We start from the raw sequence: 18,364 nt of genomic DNA, 5'->3' as shown, positions 1-18,364 counted from the left end.
TCAAACTTACAGCCCAATAATTGCAGCAGCACACACAAAATGCTGGTGGAACACAGCAGGTCAGGCAGCATCTATAGGGAGAAGCACTGTCGACGTTTCAGACCGAGACCCTTCGTCAGGACTGCCTGACGAAGGGTCTTGGCCGGAAACGTCATCAGCGCTTCTCCCTATAGATGCTGCCTGACCTGCTGTGTTCCACCAGCATTTTGTGTGTGCTGCTTGAATTTCCAGCATCTGCAGATTTCCTCGTGTAGGCCAGTAATTGCTAGGTTTACTCTTAGAACCCTTTTTAAACAATGGAACCACATGAGCAATACGCCAATCCTCCGGCACCATCCCTGTTTCTAATGACATTTAAGCAGTGATATTTGCACCACATGCTTTACAGTTGAGTTACCTCCTTAATATTTCCTCAATACCTCCTCTCATTGAACCTTTAATTACATACAACTGATCCCAAATATGAAGGCTGAGAGTAATGCTGTACATCGTAGGCAGAGTTACACAGCCAAAGAATTTTATTCATTTTATTAAGTAACTAATGTACATATATTCTTTGTTTAAAATGTGCTTGGAATTATTAAAACTGATTGTAATTATTAAAGGTTATTGTATGTTAACTGATCTCTGAATGCATCATTGTCCTTCAATACAAGGTCATTCAAATGTTTGCATCTTAAAGGACCTGTTAATGGACTTTTTTCTCCAAAGTATTAATTGATGGCCAGCATGATCTCCCAACCATCCACAGCCATTGGAAAGTATTAGAATATAAATGAGGTGATAACTCTTCTCTTCATTTTTTTCTCAAGCTGTTTACAGTGGTGTTCTTGAGTACCATATTGGTGATCTCCAGTTTCAATGGCCGCTTAATGATAGGAGTTCTTCTGCCGCTTGGAAATTATTCTACATTAATGTGGTACTGCTGGTTGGTGTTTTCAGTGTAATCTACTGCGGTTTATCGGTTTTGGGTTGGCATCAGTTATATTTGACTTTAGGATTCAGATCAGATTTCCCAGTTCACAGTATTTACATCATCCAATAAAATGGTTAATGCATTTCACAATTCCATGGTATGATTTACACATTTTTGAAATGCAAAATTTTGCCAGCCATGATTTGTATTGTCATGTTACATTTGATTATGTTGCTCATTTTTCTTTTATTATGATTTCAGAGCATGTAACCTCTAATGCCAGTGATAGTGAAAGTAGTTACCGTAAGTTGTTTCTTGTTTGCTGTTTGCTTCGGAGTTCACCCTTTTGTTGCAGATTCTTTGCACAGATTTCCATGCCTCTGCCCAATAAGTTGCATGTTCTATAACCCAGCAAAGAAAGTTATTCATATATGGTTATTGTACATTTCCGTGAGAATCTGACTTGTTTTAAGAACAAATTGTTATCCAACTTCAGCTTGCCACAGTACTTAGAATAGAGTGTAAGCTCATTTTATGCTTGAGAATTTCATTTGCGATCTTTGAAGCAAAAATAACTAAATTAACTCTTGAGGCTATATTTACATTTTGCTGTTTAAAAATTTACATTAGCAATATTATAATTAGCAACTTTAATTTTATAGTGACTATAACACTGTTAATATCACAAGATGCTTCACAGGAATATAAACAAAATTTGATTCCAAGCCATAAATGACGACATTATGGTAAATGGCTAAAAACAACGGTTACTGAGATTTTAAGAAGCATCTTATAAATTAAAAGCAGAGAAATAAAACGATTTAGGAAGGAAATTGTGGAGCTTGTAACTCAATCAATCCATGTGGCTTTGTGATTTTTTTAAACTTGCTCCTGTTAAGCTTTCCTTTTTGCAAATACTAATGTCAGTGCCAACATTTTAGTTAGAAGGGATATATGTAAGTTTTGTCCAGAGTGACTTGTTCTACTTTGGAATTTTAAAAATTTTGTACATATTTTTGGTTAGTCTGTTTTACAAGTTTAGTTCTGTGTTTTGACCTCCATATATGAGGTTCTTATTTTTGAAACTCAAGGTCACCAGCAAGTTACAATGTCAAGCTAAGATCGTAATACTTTCTGAAAACTGAAGAGAATAAATCTTCTGAAATAACTGAATACTGAAAGTGAGACCATGATAAAAGTCAGGCATTCATTCTAATATGTAGATCATTTAAGGCTGAGGCATAAATTATCTACTAAAATTGGCTAGTGTTAAATCACTCAATGTGGTAATTACAAAAATTAAAATATTAAAATGGTGTTCCTGTTTGAACTCTTTGTTAACCTCATAAATTCTTCTGTCCTTATTTATGATACCACTATATATTTGAGCTGCTAAGTTACCTCCTCTTGGAGGTGCTTCATTGTTACAGCTAGGATTTACAGGTTGGTGTCTTTACATTGTAGGAGTGAGTTTAAGAACCTCTAGATTAAGAAATTTACATTACTGAAAGGGTTGACTGAATTGCCTCCATATCTGGTTGTAATTATTCCCCCTCTCACCACGGTGCATCTGGTCTTGTCTTCCAAATACAATGCACAGGATAGTGATCAAGTGCATTAAATGTCCACGCAAAAATAACTGATGTACTGCTGTCTTGTTCACTGTGAAAGTTTTCCAACTGGGAAAGTTCGTATTCTGATCTGCAATGAGCCAGTTGTGATCTGTGCAGTTTCAATTTTCTTCACTTGGTCAAGAATTTTTACTGTGGACATGTATCTCTTTACTAGGCATTTAGTCCTGGGCAGGAGATTACCTGGTGAATGTAAAGCCAAGTGGAGTAGGTCATTATACAATATTGTAGCTCATAGAAAGAATGTAGAGTGCCTTTGTATTAGGAGAAAGATAAGGTAACAATGATCATACCTGAAAGTTATAAATGACTGAAGTGTTTGGTTGCTTTGGAGTTGTAGCATTAATAAGATGGTGCGAGCTGATTCAGAGAGATTAGATGCTGAGTAGGGATCAGAATCAGGTTGATTATCACTGTGTTATATGACATTTGCTGTTTGCAGCAGCTGTACAGTGCAAAGACATAAAATTATTATAAAAATACAAAATAAATAGTGAGAAAGAAAGGAATAACAATGACAGACAAAATGGCAGTAGATGTGAATATCTGTTGAAGTTACAGTAATGACTGAGCATCTGCTTGGCTACAGCAAAGCCAGATGAGGTTTGACTTCCTTACGGCCAACATATCACAGGGATTAGAGGTAATGTATTTGAGAGCTATCCCATTGACAGCACAGCTGACCCTTGCTAATGGACCCATCGCTAATGGAAGATGAAAAACATTCACAAAATATAGGTCATGAGCAAAAGTGGTATGAAATCTCTCTCCATCACTTTAGTTTTACATAGATTCTCTTCAAGGTATAGAACTGCTGCCTTTTGTGCACAGATATCAGCCGAAGCTGGAGCTGAGTGTATTATTTAAAGTGTATACCGTCTAACCCAGTTTAATTCACTGCCAGTCAGCGTGAGTTCTTTCAACTATTGAAAGCCAGCTAGGTTATGCAGTATGCAATGTGTCTGGATTATTTTCTTTGCTGTAAGGTACTAGCCATATATGAATTACTACTTTTTATTAACCCTTTATGAAATGTTAATATATAGAGGCATCGGCGAAAGGGCAGCCAGCACTGTCACTATCACTGATCTAGTTTTGTGAGGTGCACTGCACAGGTTGGTAACAAAGTGAACTGAATCTCATAAATACTTTCAAACTGTACTTTTCTTTTGCAAATTTTACTTCTTCCCTTTTTCCTTCTGCCTTCCTCTGTTCATGACAGAAATCATGATTACAGATGAGTACGGTGAAACGAGAGGTTAATTTCAAACAGTTCTGTTTATGTATCTCAAGTGTGCATTGTTTCTCATCAGTCCTCTGCATGAAGTTCAGACTCTCCATGGACGCATTTTCAAATAAGTGCAAATAACAGCATGAGTTGCTTCTCTGATTTTCTTTTTTGGACAATATGCTCATTTTATTTATCAACTTTTAACAATTTCTCTTCTGCCTGAAAACAGTTAAAGTTGTACATTCATCTGGTCAATTATTTCTGAACTTACTAATTGCTTTGTATCACCTGAACCCTGTAGATAAAGCTCCCCTCCCCGCCATCTCCCCACCACACAAACCAATAATCTTTTTGTTTTCCCTTATTCTGATCTCTCTTGTACAATGCATTGATCCTGGACAATGCATTTTAATGGAAATTGCAGAAATGAAACATGCACAGAGATACCTCATCTTGGCTGTTGTTTTAGTTGAAGCAGCACTGAAATGTTCATAGCTAATTCAGTCTACCAGCACGAAGCCAACTAATTCTTAAACTTTATGGCAACTGTAACATAGAGAGTCATGAAGTATTTATTTCAGTTACAAAACTCTCTTGCTTTTTGCAAAAAGTTGTTCTGAAATATTTTATGAAAGAGTGTGAATGTACTACTTTAATTGAATGTATAACTGCAAAAAACCTTCAACTGCCATTCTAAGCTGGTCAATGAAATGTGAACTTACAAAAGTGGCAGAAGGTAAAAGAACCTCTAGTCCAACGAAGTATCTTTAGGTAAATTGTGATGCCATTTTTGCACCTTTGCCTGCCAGATGCTTTGACCTGGCCAAGTAAAAAAAGCCACTGGCAAATTTTGGAGGGGAGTAAAGCTGGGGTCCGGCAGTGAGCCGATCAAACAAGTGGAGATATGAGAATTCCTCTGATCTCAGGAAGTCCTGTTGGCCCTGATAGTTCTGTGAAGTACCAGCATATTGTTGGAAGTAACTTTTATCTCAGCCAGAAATGGGTTTTTGAATGTTCACTTGAAAGGATTCCAGCAAATAGCATTCATTATAAAAGCTGATGGCCTGTTCCTAAGGTCAGCTACTGCGTAAAATGAAACATTTTGCATCAGTATAGGATTTGGCCTTGCATACCTGGAAACTGCCATCATCAGTTTGCCCTAGTCTATATAATTCGAGCACACTCTAACTCAAAGCTGATCCCTTATCTTCAGTATAAGGTACAACCATATCAGATAATCCAGATACTAAATGTAAAAACAATGCATTCCACAGGATTGTGAATATCTAGAATTATAGAAAAGGATCGTTCTTTTCAAAACAAATTATTCTAGGCTGATAAGAATGATGTTTTTTCTTTAGTGGCAGTTGAAGTGTTAAATGAATTGCAACAAGTATCCATAACAAGGAATTGCATTAAATATCTGACCAGTGGTATGTCGGTCTTTAATGTTGTCGATGTGCTGCTGCTCAGTACCGTGGCGTGAATATTCCTCGTGTGGTGTATACGCCTTTCATTATTGTTTAAATGCCATTGAGAAGTTTAAACCATACAGCAGAAAAATGCAGCAGGAAACCATTTTGACCTCTGTCTGTGCTTTTACCACGGGCTTAATCCTGCTCCCCCATACATTTCCAATGCACTTTAATGTTCCTAATTTTTCAAGGAACATGTCACGGATTTCATATTTTTGAATTACCTTTTGAATCTAATCATATCCAACTTGACATTCTAGTTGGATACAGTAGAAGGGATACAAGTTCTTGCTGCTAGATAACTTAGAGGATACAAAACATTACATTTCTTCAGTAGAAGTTATTGGTAGATTAGTTGTTGCAATATTTCTTCATGTATTTAAGGCATTCTTGCAGTCTTACTTTTCATGTGATTGATATTAGAGACTGAATCCTAAATTTCTGAAAAGCAATTTTTTCCACATTATTGAAGCAGTCCTTTTACTGAGAACCTCAAGTCTTGGATTCATGTTTTGTTTCCGTGACCTCAGTGCAGTTTCAGCTCACATTCTTTCAAGTCAAGTGAAGTTCCCTCCCTGAGACTTAGATTATTAATGTACTTTAATACAAATAGAATTACTCTGAGACAGAACAGTTTCAGTTTAATATGAATCATGTATTGTTTTGAAAAGTTACCCTTTATAAAACTGCAGGTGTGATTCAGATACTTATTTATGTTTTTACTAATGTTTTAATTAAACACCAACATAGTATTCTTGAACTAAAACATGTTTTGAACATTAATTGTTAGTGGTTGACAGCTGATTATTTAAAATGCTGATTATTTGCAGCATTTTATGTTTTCCACCTCAACCAAATAATCGATTTTGGGGGAAATGGTCAGCTTTTAATACTCAGATGAGAAAATTGGGATTTGGTTCTATTATTAAATGTCATCTCAGTGAATAAGTATGCTCTACTAATCTTCCCTCATACTTCTTTTCCCCAAAACCTCCTGCTTCTGCTCCAAAAATAAAACTTCATACTTTTGGTAGACTGTAATGTTTTTATAACATGATCTTTATTGTAAATTTGTGCATCCCTGTGTTATCTTTTGGGATAGGTGGTCAGGAAGATTACGTCCTCTCATATGAGCCAGTTGGACAGCAGGAGGGTAAGTAGAAATAAATACATTGATGCAATGATCAAGAAAAATTCAACACATTTTGTCATTGATTTTTGAAAACTAGTTTTCTCCATAGTTCAATAGCTCAAATTTCCACACACCTCATCTTTCTACTGTGGATACTGTGAAGGCTGAAATCTACCACAGTGCAAACAAATAATCGTGGGAAGTAAAACATTAATCCAAGTTGGAACTGCATCCCATCAAAGAGTCTGCATTCGCTCCAAGCTTCTGGCTTATTGTATGAAGACGTATAACACAAGCCTTTGTCTCTTTCCACATAGTTGAACAGTGAATTGCCTGTAATTTTGATCAAGTTCAAGTTGAATTGTCTCTCAACCGTACATGAATGCAGCCAAACAAAGCAACGTTACTCCAGGGCCAGGGTTGTGGTGGTTTGCATACAGCAAACCCAAAGCTTAGAGGAAAAGTTTCAAATTTGCTGGCCACTTGCATAAGAGCAAGCATGTATCTGCTCATTCGAGGGTACTTGCACTATATCTGCCAATATCCAGGGCAGTAAATCACTCCTCTGTTGACATCTCTTCAGTTCAAGATTAATCCTATCCAAGTATTGAGTCTATCTGATCAAAATCAGCCTAGTTTAGTCTAAACTGTTCTTCAAACCCTGTATCTTGTTCATCATCGAGTCCAGTGCTCTCTATCCCTGCATTTGCAGCTTTCCTTTGCTATCAGTCACAGGGAGTCATTGTTACTCTGAAGTAATTTACTCCCAATGATCTTCTTTTTAGCCTCTCAAGCTCTGAACTTCTCAAAGAAATTCTTCAACCTATCTATTGACTACATAGTACCTCACTGTTCAATGGATTACCTTGCTGACCCTTGTTCATATCCCCAATATGTTGTTTTCACATCCATTCTTGTCACTTTATAATCTTATTCCACTGTATCAGTCTTCAGTACTCTATCCAAGTTGATTCACTCACTTTTTGTGTGAATTACATGTTCTCCAATATGTGTAGCCGTCACCCCACAAATTTCAAACATTACAACCCAGTACGCGGGGATTTTCCTCCAGCCCCCTTCAAGTTTCTTCTTTCACCTTATGAAACTTCCCACTTCACCCTCATCTTCCAATTCCCACTTTACTTTCCAGCCTTTCCAGAGTACTTTGAAGGAGACCATAAATTAAGTTAGTTATTTGGAGAATAGGAAGTATTAGTGGGAAAGCGGGACTCGGAGACTTGACCGTTACATTGTTGTTGGTTTATTATTGTCTCGTTTACCAAGATACAATGATAAACTTCTATTGCATTCTGTTCACAGAGATCAGAGCATTACACATTGAGTTAGAATAAGCTGCTGGAGAAGTGCAGTGAGGTAAACAATAAAGAGCAGGATCATTATGAGGTAGATTGTGAGAGCAAGAGTCCAATTATTATACAAAATTCAGTCAAAAGTCTGATAAGAGTGGTATAGAAACTGTCCTTGAACCTGGTGCTTCGTGCTTTCCCATTGGGTATCTTCTGCCCAGTGGGAAAAAGAAGAGAGAATGTCCAGGGCGGCTGGAACTTTGATTATGCTGGCTTTTTTATTGAGGCAGTGAGAAGTATGGAGTCCATAGGCGGGAGGCAGTGAGAAGTATGGAGTATAGGCGGGAGGCTGGTTCCTGTGATGAGCTGAGCTGCATCCACAACTCTCTGCAGTCACATGTAGAGCAGTTGCCATGCTTACAGGTAGAGTGCGTCAATTAAAAATTGGTAAGAATTAGTTGTGTTTACCATGCTGAATAGAGCTGACTTATCTCCAAACCAGGATGGGAGAAATCTGGGAATAATTTAATAAAAGAGCTGATGATGTGTCAGCTTTCTATTCAAAACCAAAATAGTATTAATGCTACTAGAAGAGAAGGGATTATCGGTAACTGTTTAATAAGGTAAACTGGTCTGCTGAGCCAGTTCTTACTGTTGTAAAAATGTACATGTCACGGCCTGTCTAACTTTGTTCAACTGGCTTTTTGTCTTTGTTACATAGTCCGTTACTCTCGACCAGTTATAATTCTGGGACCCATGAAAGATCGAATTAATGATGACCTAATCTCGGAATTTCCAGACAAGTTTGGGTCATGTGTTCCACGTAAGTATTTAGTCATTGTGACAGTGAGTGGACTCTCAAAGGGTTTCTTCAGTGGGCACTGTCTACCTCTGTGCTTGAAAGCTTCGTTTGTCATTGGCATTCTGGTGGGTGGGGCTTGGGTATTCAGGCATAATGACCTGGAGACCACCAAATCATGTCATAGTTATCAGTGAATCGCTAGACCTCCTCTGTTCTGTCCACCCACCCATCAGCCCTTAGGTCAATGACTTCTAATAAACCTTGGCCTTCAGGTGCCTCTGGAATGGTTCCCCTCCCTGCTTTCCATTCCTCTCCCCCATTTCACCACCCCAAGAGGCATGCTAGAACTCCCAGTTCCTACCACTGGTCCTTATCCAGATCCAGGAATGCCTCAGGATTCTCACCAAGGTGCTTTTGTTTGAAAAATGGGAAATGTCTTGACAGGTACTGATTTTGTTGGATGTCCAAGCACTCCAGACTCTTTGCTGCTCCTGATGCTTGAGAATCTGAGCTGAGATTCTCTGTGCACTGTGAGAGCTTCAATATTGGTATTGTTGGTGTTATTGTGTCTGCAATGTTGTTGCTTATGTTTTGGGTGGAGACGGAAGTGGGATAGGGTGTGGTCGGTCATGTCATTGGTAACTTTCATGACCTTGAGGTGAAACTGACGTCTTTCAGTGTGGAATCTTCATGGGTTGGAATGAGCTGAAACCTTCACTTACACAGTTATACTTTCCCTGTAAGCTCCCATCTTAACCATTGTTTTAAAATAATTTAACCTATTGTTGAAAGCAAAATGTCCACTGGTCTGTAGCAATTGTTTTAACAGGTCAAAGGCCATTGCCATAGTCAGACTATCTGGCAAGTCATTGATCTTATTTTTCATTACATTCCACTGCAATGTAACATTGAACGCCTCTGTTGTATTGTATTTACCACCACCCCAAGCAGTATATTCCAGGCACCCAGCACTTGCTGTGTTTAAAACAAAACTTCCCTGCACACATCCCTCTTACCAGAAATCCATGCCCTCTGGTATGACATCCTAGGAGAAAGATACCAGTTATCTACTCTACCTACACCTCTCATAATCTCATAAAACCTTTATATTTCTCTTCAGCCTCTGCAGCTCCCAGAGAAAACAACCCAAGTTTGTCTAGTCTCCCCCCGTAGCACATGCCCAAGCCTGTATCTGTGCTATACCATTGATTCCTGTGTTCAGTGCAACAGCTGAAAGACTTTTTTAAGAGTTTCAAAACTTTAATTTACAATCTTAATACAAAATTCCCCAGCTAAAAGTAGTTACCCTGAGAGGCTGGTTATGATGTTGGACTACACTCTTAAAGCAAAATAGTTAGCAGTTTTGATGCAACTGAATGGAGTTCATTGATGAGGGGTCTATCCCTTCATAAATGTTGCATCTGTAAAATATTGATTCAATAGATAGTTGATATAAATGTTCCACTTCTGATTTCGAGCTAGCTCTACTGATTATTGTAAAGGTTCCTCTCCTTACTGAAAGTAAAGTGTTTTAAATAAAACTTTTCTAACTGGATGTCAATCCAACACTTCAGAACTGTCTGTCATTCAGTATTGGGTGATGCATCTCGTGTACAACAGAAGTTATTTTGAAGGTTAGGTGTCAGGTGAAATGTGATAACATGGTGAGCTTTCTCTATGCCATACTGGTGTGAGCAGTTGATCTTACACTGGCTTTTAAATTCCTCCGGGTGGAATATCCTAACTTAGTGATCGAGCTCAAGCAGGAGAAAGAAGCAGTCTAATGGCAGTGTTTCACTTTCTCTAGACACGACCAGACCAAAGCGTGATTATGAAGTGGACGGTCGAGATTATCATTTTGTCACATCCAGAGAACAAATGGAAAAGGATATTCAAGATCACAAATTCATTGAAGCTGGGCAGTACAACAATCACCTTTATGGAACCAGTGTGCAGTCTGTCAGAGAAGTAGCAGAAAAGGTAGAGTGCCCATAAAAATGTCCTTAACATAAATCTGTTGAGTTCTTGCACTCTAATTCAAAGTTGACCTAATTTTTCAGCTGCTAGTTAATAAATGCATTTATATTTAGCTGTACGCTCCTGGTAATGCGGATCTATTATTATCATATATGCCCCTTTCCTTTGGAGCTAACTTGAATAAAATGTTAAATATATTTGCATAAGACCATAAAGCATGGGAACAGAATTAGGCCATTCAGCCCATCAAGTCTGCACCGTCATTTCATCATGGCTGATCTTTTTCCCTCTTAACCTCATTCTTCTGCCTTCTCCCCATAACCTTTCACACCCTGACTAATCAAGAACCTATCAGCCTCCACCTTAAATGCACCTAATGACATGGCCTCTGTGATTGCCTATGGCAAAAAATTCCACAGATTCACCACCCTCTGGATAAAGAAATTCCTTCTCATCTCTTTTCTAAATGGATGTCCCTCTATTCTGAGGCTGTGCCCTCAAATCCTGAACTCCCCCACCATAGGAAACATCCTGTCCACATCCACTCTATCTAGGCCTTTCAGCATTCAGTAGCTTTCAGTGAGATCCCCCTCATTCTTCTAAATTACAGTGAGTAAAGGCCCAGTGTCATCAATTGCTCTTCATATGGAAACCTTTTCATTTCTCGTGAGCCTCCTTTGAACCCTCCCCGATGCCAATGAATCCTTTCTTAAATAAGGGACCCAAAATTACTCACAATTTCAGTTGGTACTTGTTCCCTTTAGACCACTTATCTAGTTTAGTTCTATTATTTTCTTTAATCAATGTGCCCAACAACAGCTCAGTCATTCTTACGAGTAACAACGTGAAATTGAGGCTAATTGTATAGATTTGGCTAAATTTACATTTTAAAAATCACTGACTGTATTGATATAAACAAAATAATAGAAAGGGAGTAGAAAAATCTATTTTATTGTTTATGTAATTTTGTAAACATATGCCTGTGTAGAACTTCGTTGAATCTTTTTAAAGTTTCCCTTTATTTCCTCTATAGGGTAAACACTGTATCTTGGATGTATCAGGAAATGCCATTAAGAGACTCCAAATAGCCCAGCTGTACCCAATTGCTATCTTCATCAAACCAAAATCTGTTGAAAATATCATGTAAGTATCAGGTGCAGATCATAAATAAGGTTTTTTGTTTTGTCTGTGGTAATTGCTTAGCCAAGCTACCAGGCTGTTGGCTTTTAAAGCATCGAGAAGGTACTGTATGATCTACCGTAGATTCCGGATTATAAGCCGCTACTTTTTTCCCACATTTTGAACAGCTTTGAACTCTGCGGCCTATAATCCAGAGCGGCTAATACATGGTTTTTTTTCATGCCGCCTCGTAAACATTTTGCCTCGTAACAGTAGACCAATAAAATTGATGAGTAGTTCACAGAGGTCCAATGAAATTGTACGATAAATCAAGCGCACTTTCACAATTAAATTATTGTAAATCAGTCATTTGTACTCACCCTCATCAACATGGAAAATACTCGAAGAAAAGCAAGACCCGAGCGCGTCAGACCCGATTAGACCCGATCGCATTGCGCAAGCGCGTCAGACCCGATTAGACCCGAGCGAAAACGCTGCTTTTAAGTTAAAGTCGATCAATAACTTTTCCTGGTAGGCTGCAGTATATATATTTTTACCAGTCGCTAGGAGATATTGGAATGTTGTTCGTGCTGTTCAGTAAAAAAGTATATGCAACGTAATTTGTGTTACCGATACGTATGTATATTTAAAAGTAGCGGTGCGGCCTAAAATCCGGTGCGGCTTTTAATCAGGTGCGCTCTGTAGTCCGGAATCTACGGTATATTGGTGAGATCCTGTTTCTCTGGCTTTTGGGATTTCATTTGAAGGGGGTGGGACAGTGTTTGTACTAGCAATGAGCCCAGAGGGAGGTTCCGCGTTTCCTGTAATGTTTCCCATACGGTGTTTCACGATGTCCTCTGAGGAATTATAGTCAAAGTGGTTGCTGCTGTGACCCTCGCTCTAAGTCTGCTAGCCCTCACAGCTGAAAAAGACGGAAATTTGAAAATTTGACTTAGCTGGTAGATTTCAAGTGATCCTGGTCACTATTCTGTAGACTAGAGGAGCCAAAAACTGTACTTGCATTCTCCCCTTTATCTCTAAGCCCCACTTTAAAATGTCTTAGCAGGTCAAGTGTCAATTCAAAGGTCAAAGTCAAAGTAAACGTATTATCAGAGTATGTATATTTCACCATATACTGCTACCAGGAGGTTAATTTTCTTGTGGGCATTTACAGGAAAATAAAGAAATACCAAAGAACTTTTGAAAAAAACTGTACATAAACGAATGCTAACAAACAACCAGTGTGCAAAAGACGAAAAATTGTTCAAATAAGAACAACAAACAAATAAATAAATATATAAATAATACTGAGCATATGAGTCGTAGAGTCCTTGAAAGTGGGTCTGTTGATTGTGGAATCAGTTCAGAGTTGCGGTGAGTGAAGTTATCCGTGCCAGTTCAGGTTGTGGGGTAATAACTGTTCCTGAACCTGGTGGTGTGGGACCTAAGACTCCTGTAGCTCCTTCCTGATAGTAGTAGGAAGAAGAGAACATGGTATGGGTGATGGGGCCATCTAGGCCATTTTCCTCAGAATAGTTTAATGGCAACAGCACTCTACCACGTGAATAGAGGCAGCAAGCGGGGAAGGGTAGGTGGTGGTAAGAGGAAGTAGGGTTTGCAGGTTGATTATAGCAAAATTAGTCCAGAAAGCACTCATTGTTCAGGCTACTGCATTGTTGTGTCTTTGTATTGGTGAAGCAAAAGAGCTTTGTACCTACAAACATCAGCATGATCTTGTGTAGATTTTAGTGGTAATATCATTAGTAAAGGGCATTAAATTCTGTAGAGTCTACTGGTTAGAGTTTTGAATAAACAGCTTTTAATATCAAATGGCATTTTGGGGATCAAGGAAAGGTAGGGAGGCAATGTGCTGTCGTTTGATATTTCAGTAGATGGTCCACGGCAGTACTTTCTAGCTCTTTACATTTGTGCTTTTTACTTGACATATTAACATGCCTTTTATTCTCTAATCAAACTCAACCTGTTTCTCAGTGACTGAAAGTAAAGACTTCTGTTTTCCACCTCAGGGAAATGAATAAACGTTTAACAGCAGACCAAGCAAAGAAAACTTTTGACAGAGCCATGAAACTTGAACTGGAATTTACTGAACACTTCACAAGTTAGTACCCTGTTGTTTGCTGCTTAATAAAAATGTTTCTAAAGTTACGTTATTGCAGCTTTGTCAAGATTAGAAACTGAGGCTGCGTTTTGAACGAGCTGTCAAGAGAGCTTGATTAAAATCAGCCAAGATTAGACACTCACTGTTGTAACATTATAGTTAGTCTCCTATTAATCACATCCAGGATGAAATTTCTCATACCATATATTATAGATATTCCTTTGACTCATTATAACTTGAATTTCCTGTTTTAAGATGCAGATGTTACCCTCTAAGTCATTTTCCAGTTTAAAGTTGCAGCATGTCTGTTTGTAGGACTTGATAGTAAAGAGGTACCTTCCATTGTTTCAGTTTGAATTGGATGTGTGCCTGGATACTGGAGGGCAAGAAGCCATTCTCTTTCCATAGATATATAAGACACAAAGTCGCTCCTTGAAGCTGTTTTGCAGTTTACTGAGACTGTTGTACAGATCATTCAGGAGCTGGTCTGCTCCTCAAATATAATGTCCTTTTGCCCGTGCTAATCTGATCTGAGATTCTGAGAGCCAGTTAAGCTGACCCTCCAAAGCTGAGAGGTACTGTGCACAGCAGTGTTTTGCTGGAGTATCGCGAAGCCGTGTTCTGGAATATTCTGATGGCCTTTCAGTAGCTCGTTGCTGTCGAAGGTACTTTGATCTGGTAAGTTAAATAATGAAAAATTTTCTTAAATAAAATTTAAAGATGCAGCACCATAGCAGACCCCTACAGCCCAATGAGTCTGTGCTGCTTAGTTGCATCCCTGTGCCCTACTAACTGGTACGTCTTTGGAGTACGTGGAGGAAGCCCACACAACCACAGGGAGAATGTACAAATGCCGCAGGTAGTGGCAGAATCGAATAATGTCACTGGACTGTAATAGGGTTACGCTTACCGCCACAGTACTGTACCTCCCCTAAAATTATAGGGAAATATATTCAGTGACAATTATCAATGAAGTCTGCAAGATTAAAAATACTGAGGTAAAATAAAAACCAGCGACATACCTGCAGTTAGCTTTTTTATTCAAGGTCAGTTACAACATTCAAACAAATAGTGTCATTCTCCTCATGTAAGACTGCCATGGATGTGAAGTGCATTCAGCCTCTCTACATAGTGCCTTTGCTCTGCTGCAGGGCCTGGTAATGAGTTCTGTGGTGGAGTGGAAGGTCAGATGCACAGATATTTCACTCCCGGCTTGTGCTTTGTTTAGGAACCTGAAGAAATCTGAGACAAGCTGAATACCAATAAAAATAGCCCGTGGATTACTTCAGAGAGATGCTCAATTTGGTTCCCCTAATACCTTTATTTAACAAAAATAGTACAATCTCAAATATCTAAAATTAGAAACTCTTTTAGCCAATGATAATCCAAATTTCTGACCTCCTCTGTGTTTAGAACAGAATTTAATTCCTGAAAAACTTGCCTCTAATTCGTAGATTATCTAATCTTGACTTGGATTCTTACAGTTTCCACTTCATCTCGCCCTGCTTACTACAATCTCTCTTCATAATATAAACCCCGTGTGTCTGGATATAATTTTGGCGAAGTGTGGTGCCCAGAGCTGAATACCGTTCTAAGTTCTGTAGTTTGGACTCCCATTTGCCGTTGTGAAATAAAAACAGGAAATACAAAAAGTGCAAATCACTTGGTCAGTATCAACAGGGCAACACCATATCTCGGGTGCGGTCTACATGGAGTTTACAAATGTTTCCTTCCACATCTCAAAGGCATGGATTGGAAGGTTAATTGCCCACTGTAAATTGTGCCAAACGTGTAGGCGAGTGGTAGAATCTGAGAGGAGTTGATGAGGGTGAGGGAAGAAAAAGTAAATGGAATTAATGTAGGATTTGTTTAACGGGGATAATTAATGTGGTTGTTTTAAGATCTATTTCAATACTGTATCTTTTAAAATCTAATTTATACAGTCTGATAGATTGTTAATCTATTTTTCTATTTAAAAAATTGTGTTTACAATTCCTTTTATCTTGAATAATGATAATTTTATATGAATAAATGTGTAGGATTGTGGGATATTAACTCCTATTTTTCCTTTGGTCAGGTATTGTGCAGGGAAATTTACTGGAGGAGATTTACACCCAGGTGATACAGATCATTGAAGAGCAGTCTGGGCCTTACATCTGGGTTCCAACCAAGGAGAAACTGTGAAGTCACATCATAAACATTGTCCATTGTGCGTGTTGGCTCTGGATCCCCTTCCACAGGATTAATTCGTTCCTGTGATCACAGATCTCTCTTTCTTTGTGTGTCATGAAAAGTGATTTGTCTTTCAACTGGGGGCATTCACATCTCTTTTTTTGTGGAAATTGCTTGTACGTGATACTCAGAATTACCTCCATTGTTTTATTTTCATGAAGGGGCAAGGCCAAACTAGCTGATGAAGGGAGATACTATGGTACAGTTCCTTAATGTTTAAGGGCAACAAATCTTCCAGCAATTTTCAGAAAAAGCTTTATATATATTTTTCTTTTTAAAAAAATAAACAAAGGGAAAGTAATCTTCATGTGTAGCATTGGATTTGGAAAATAATAATTCTAAGCAGCTTTTTGCACGGTGAATTTTGGAAGCATGGTTTGGCAGTGGAAATCTTGGCGGCTTTATTTTTTATTGTTTCTTCATTACCTGGCAAGGCTATTGGGAGGTCTTTTAATTCTTCCTTTCTGTGCTGGTTAAGTGAGTCCCACATACATTGAACAAATTATAAATCCACATCAATCTTTAATGTGCAAAGGAATTTTTATTCACTTTACAGAGGTCCTTTAATAAGACCATGCTTTTAGTTTTATTTTTCCTTTTGACAGTCGAAATGCACGATAAATAAAATGTTTATATTGAATGCCGATTAGAATGTGTTCCTGTGATACCGCAGGTATTACTTTCAATTTTGCAGAGAGTCTACTTTTATGAATTTGATTATTGAGGGTGGGAGGGGAGCAAAGAGAAGCCAATGAATATAGACTATTTTAATTGATAACTGACTTGATTTTCAATAGGACTTTTTGAATAAGGATGTTTTGGGCAATGCAGTGATATCAAGTAAGGAAGTAGAGCTGACAGAGGAACAGAGCTGAAAACTAAATCATGACTATTTGTAATGGGCTGTAAGATTTGAGATTTTAAGATATATAATAATTAACCCTCAGTAATTATGTATTTTGATATAAATTATCAACTATATTAAGCATACTTTTAACAAAATACATTATATAACTTACCAGGAATATATATTTTCTTTGCTTCTAACCATTTCATCCATGAATGTTTTCTTTACTTTCCAAGTAGGTGTGAATTAGTTTTCCCATCTTTAACCATTGTGGATTATACAGGGAATGTGGTGGTGGGGGTAACAAAAGTGATGTTTTGAGAATAAATACAAGAAATAACTCAAAAGAGCCAGTCCTCTCTACCCCCACCCTCCCCCTGAAAGTTCTGTGTGAGATTCTTCTAAGTGATGTGCATGTTTCCAAAGCATTAAAGGCAACTTTAAATACATTTTTACATTTTCTGTACATTTTCAAATCAGAATTGCAAAAATGTCATATCTTCCACTGTGGCTCTCAGTCAGACTTTTACATGCTTTGTTTTGGAGAATTTATTTTAGCAGTTATAAAGTATGTTCTCAAATGAAGCTTTCACACTACATTATTAGATTAACTGCCTGGTACCTGACCTTTGCTAGTAATTTGGAGATGACTTGTTTTATATAGGAATAATGTGCATACAAGCAGTCCAGTAACCATGATCTTCTGGTACTGCAGTTTGTACAGACTCATCTGTATCCATTCCATTGTCAAAAGAGGGGAACAGCTAATAAAATTTAATGTAAAATTTATTATTTTGTGAGATGTTTTTTTAATTGCTCTGGTTCAAGTTAATCAGCATTGGGAAAGAAATGGGAAAGAAATCTGGTGTAATGTTACGGTAAAGCAAAATATTTTTCCAAATCTTTTGTCAAAGCTTCAGGCCTATGAATTTTCTTGCAGAGGTTTCTTGGTTGCCTTTCACAAACCTCTGGCATAAGGTGATGTCCTAACGGACAGAAAAACCAGAAGGTGAGCTTGGATGGTGGGTTTGCAAAAGTGTTCTTGAAGATCAGTTTGATCTCCATCCCAGTCCTTGGGGTGTGATGCTGTGAAATGTAATTGGCACAGAAAATGAACAACAGTAGTATTCTGGACCCTTGCATTATCTCTATCAGTATAAAAATACGACATAAATTTATAATTTTTAATACAAGGAAATCTTGGGCTCAATGTTGACTCTAATAATATCCATGTTCCTAGGCTATGAATTAAAAAGTTATGAGTGTTACTATTTTTGATTGCTACTCAATACTATTAGCTGCAAGACGTCCATGAATGAACATTGGAGAAGGGGACATTGGCTTTGTGTGTTATGCCTCTGTTGTTTAACATCCAATTCATTGTTTATGAATATTGGAGCATATACTGTATTTGAAGTTCTACTCCGAAGCCTGGCAGAAGGGATGGAATCCTACTGATAATGCCTCAATAATGAACTGCATTTAGATGGAAGAACCAAGGGTTTTGCTCTCTGTTACAGACACCTGAGTGCTGTTTCACTGGAATAGAGATCCAAAGTGGCTTTGTCTCTGGCCT

General features: G+C 38.0%; 1 protein-coding gene across 25 annotated transcripts in view; it reads left to right on the top strand.

The window, feature by feature from the left end:
• LOC140725642 (disks large homolog 1) overlaps window positions 1-17,577 on the top strand; it is a 472,837-nt gene extending 455,260 nt beyond the window's left edge. For 17 of the 25 annotated variants that reach the window (XM_073041368.1, XM_073041367.1, XM_073041366.1 and 14 more), the window contains 7 exons: window positions 1,178-1,219; window positions 6,356-6,406; window positions 8,414-8,515; window positions 10,302-10,474; window positions 11,505-11,614; window positions 13,618-13,709; window positions 15,787-17,577. In XM_073041368.1, the coding sequence (XP_072897469.1) occupies window positions 1,178-1,219; window positions 6,356-6,406; window positions 8,414-8,515; window positions 10,302-10,474; window positions 11,505-11,614; window positions 13,618-13,709; window positions 15,787-15,893 (677 nt within the window). In that variant the 3' untranslated portion in view covers window positions 15,894-17,577. Of the gene's footprint in view, window positions 1-1,177; window positions 1,220-3,769; window positions 3,806-6,355; window positions 6,407-8,413; window positions 8,516-10,301; window positions 10,475-11,504; window positions 11,615-13,617; window positions 13,710-15,786 lie in introns of all 25 variants that reach the window. The other 8 variants (XM_073041380.1, XM_073041379.1, XM_073041381.1 and 5 more) reach the window with 3 other exon arrangements.
• Window positions 17,578-18,364: the final 787 nt, after the last annotated feature.

Source organism: Hemitrygon akajei, chromosome 3 (genome assembly GCF_048418815.1).
Source record: "Hemitrygon akajei chromosome 3, sHemAka1.3, whole genome shotgun sequence".
In the NCBI taxonomy this organism is placed as follows: domain Eukaryota; kingdom Metazoa; phylum Chordata; class Chondrichthyes; order Myliobatiformes; family Dasyatidae; genus Hemitrygon; species Hemitrygon akajei.
This window is presented reverse-complemented; position numbering and strand designations above follow the sequence as displayed.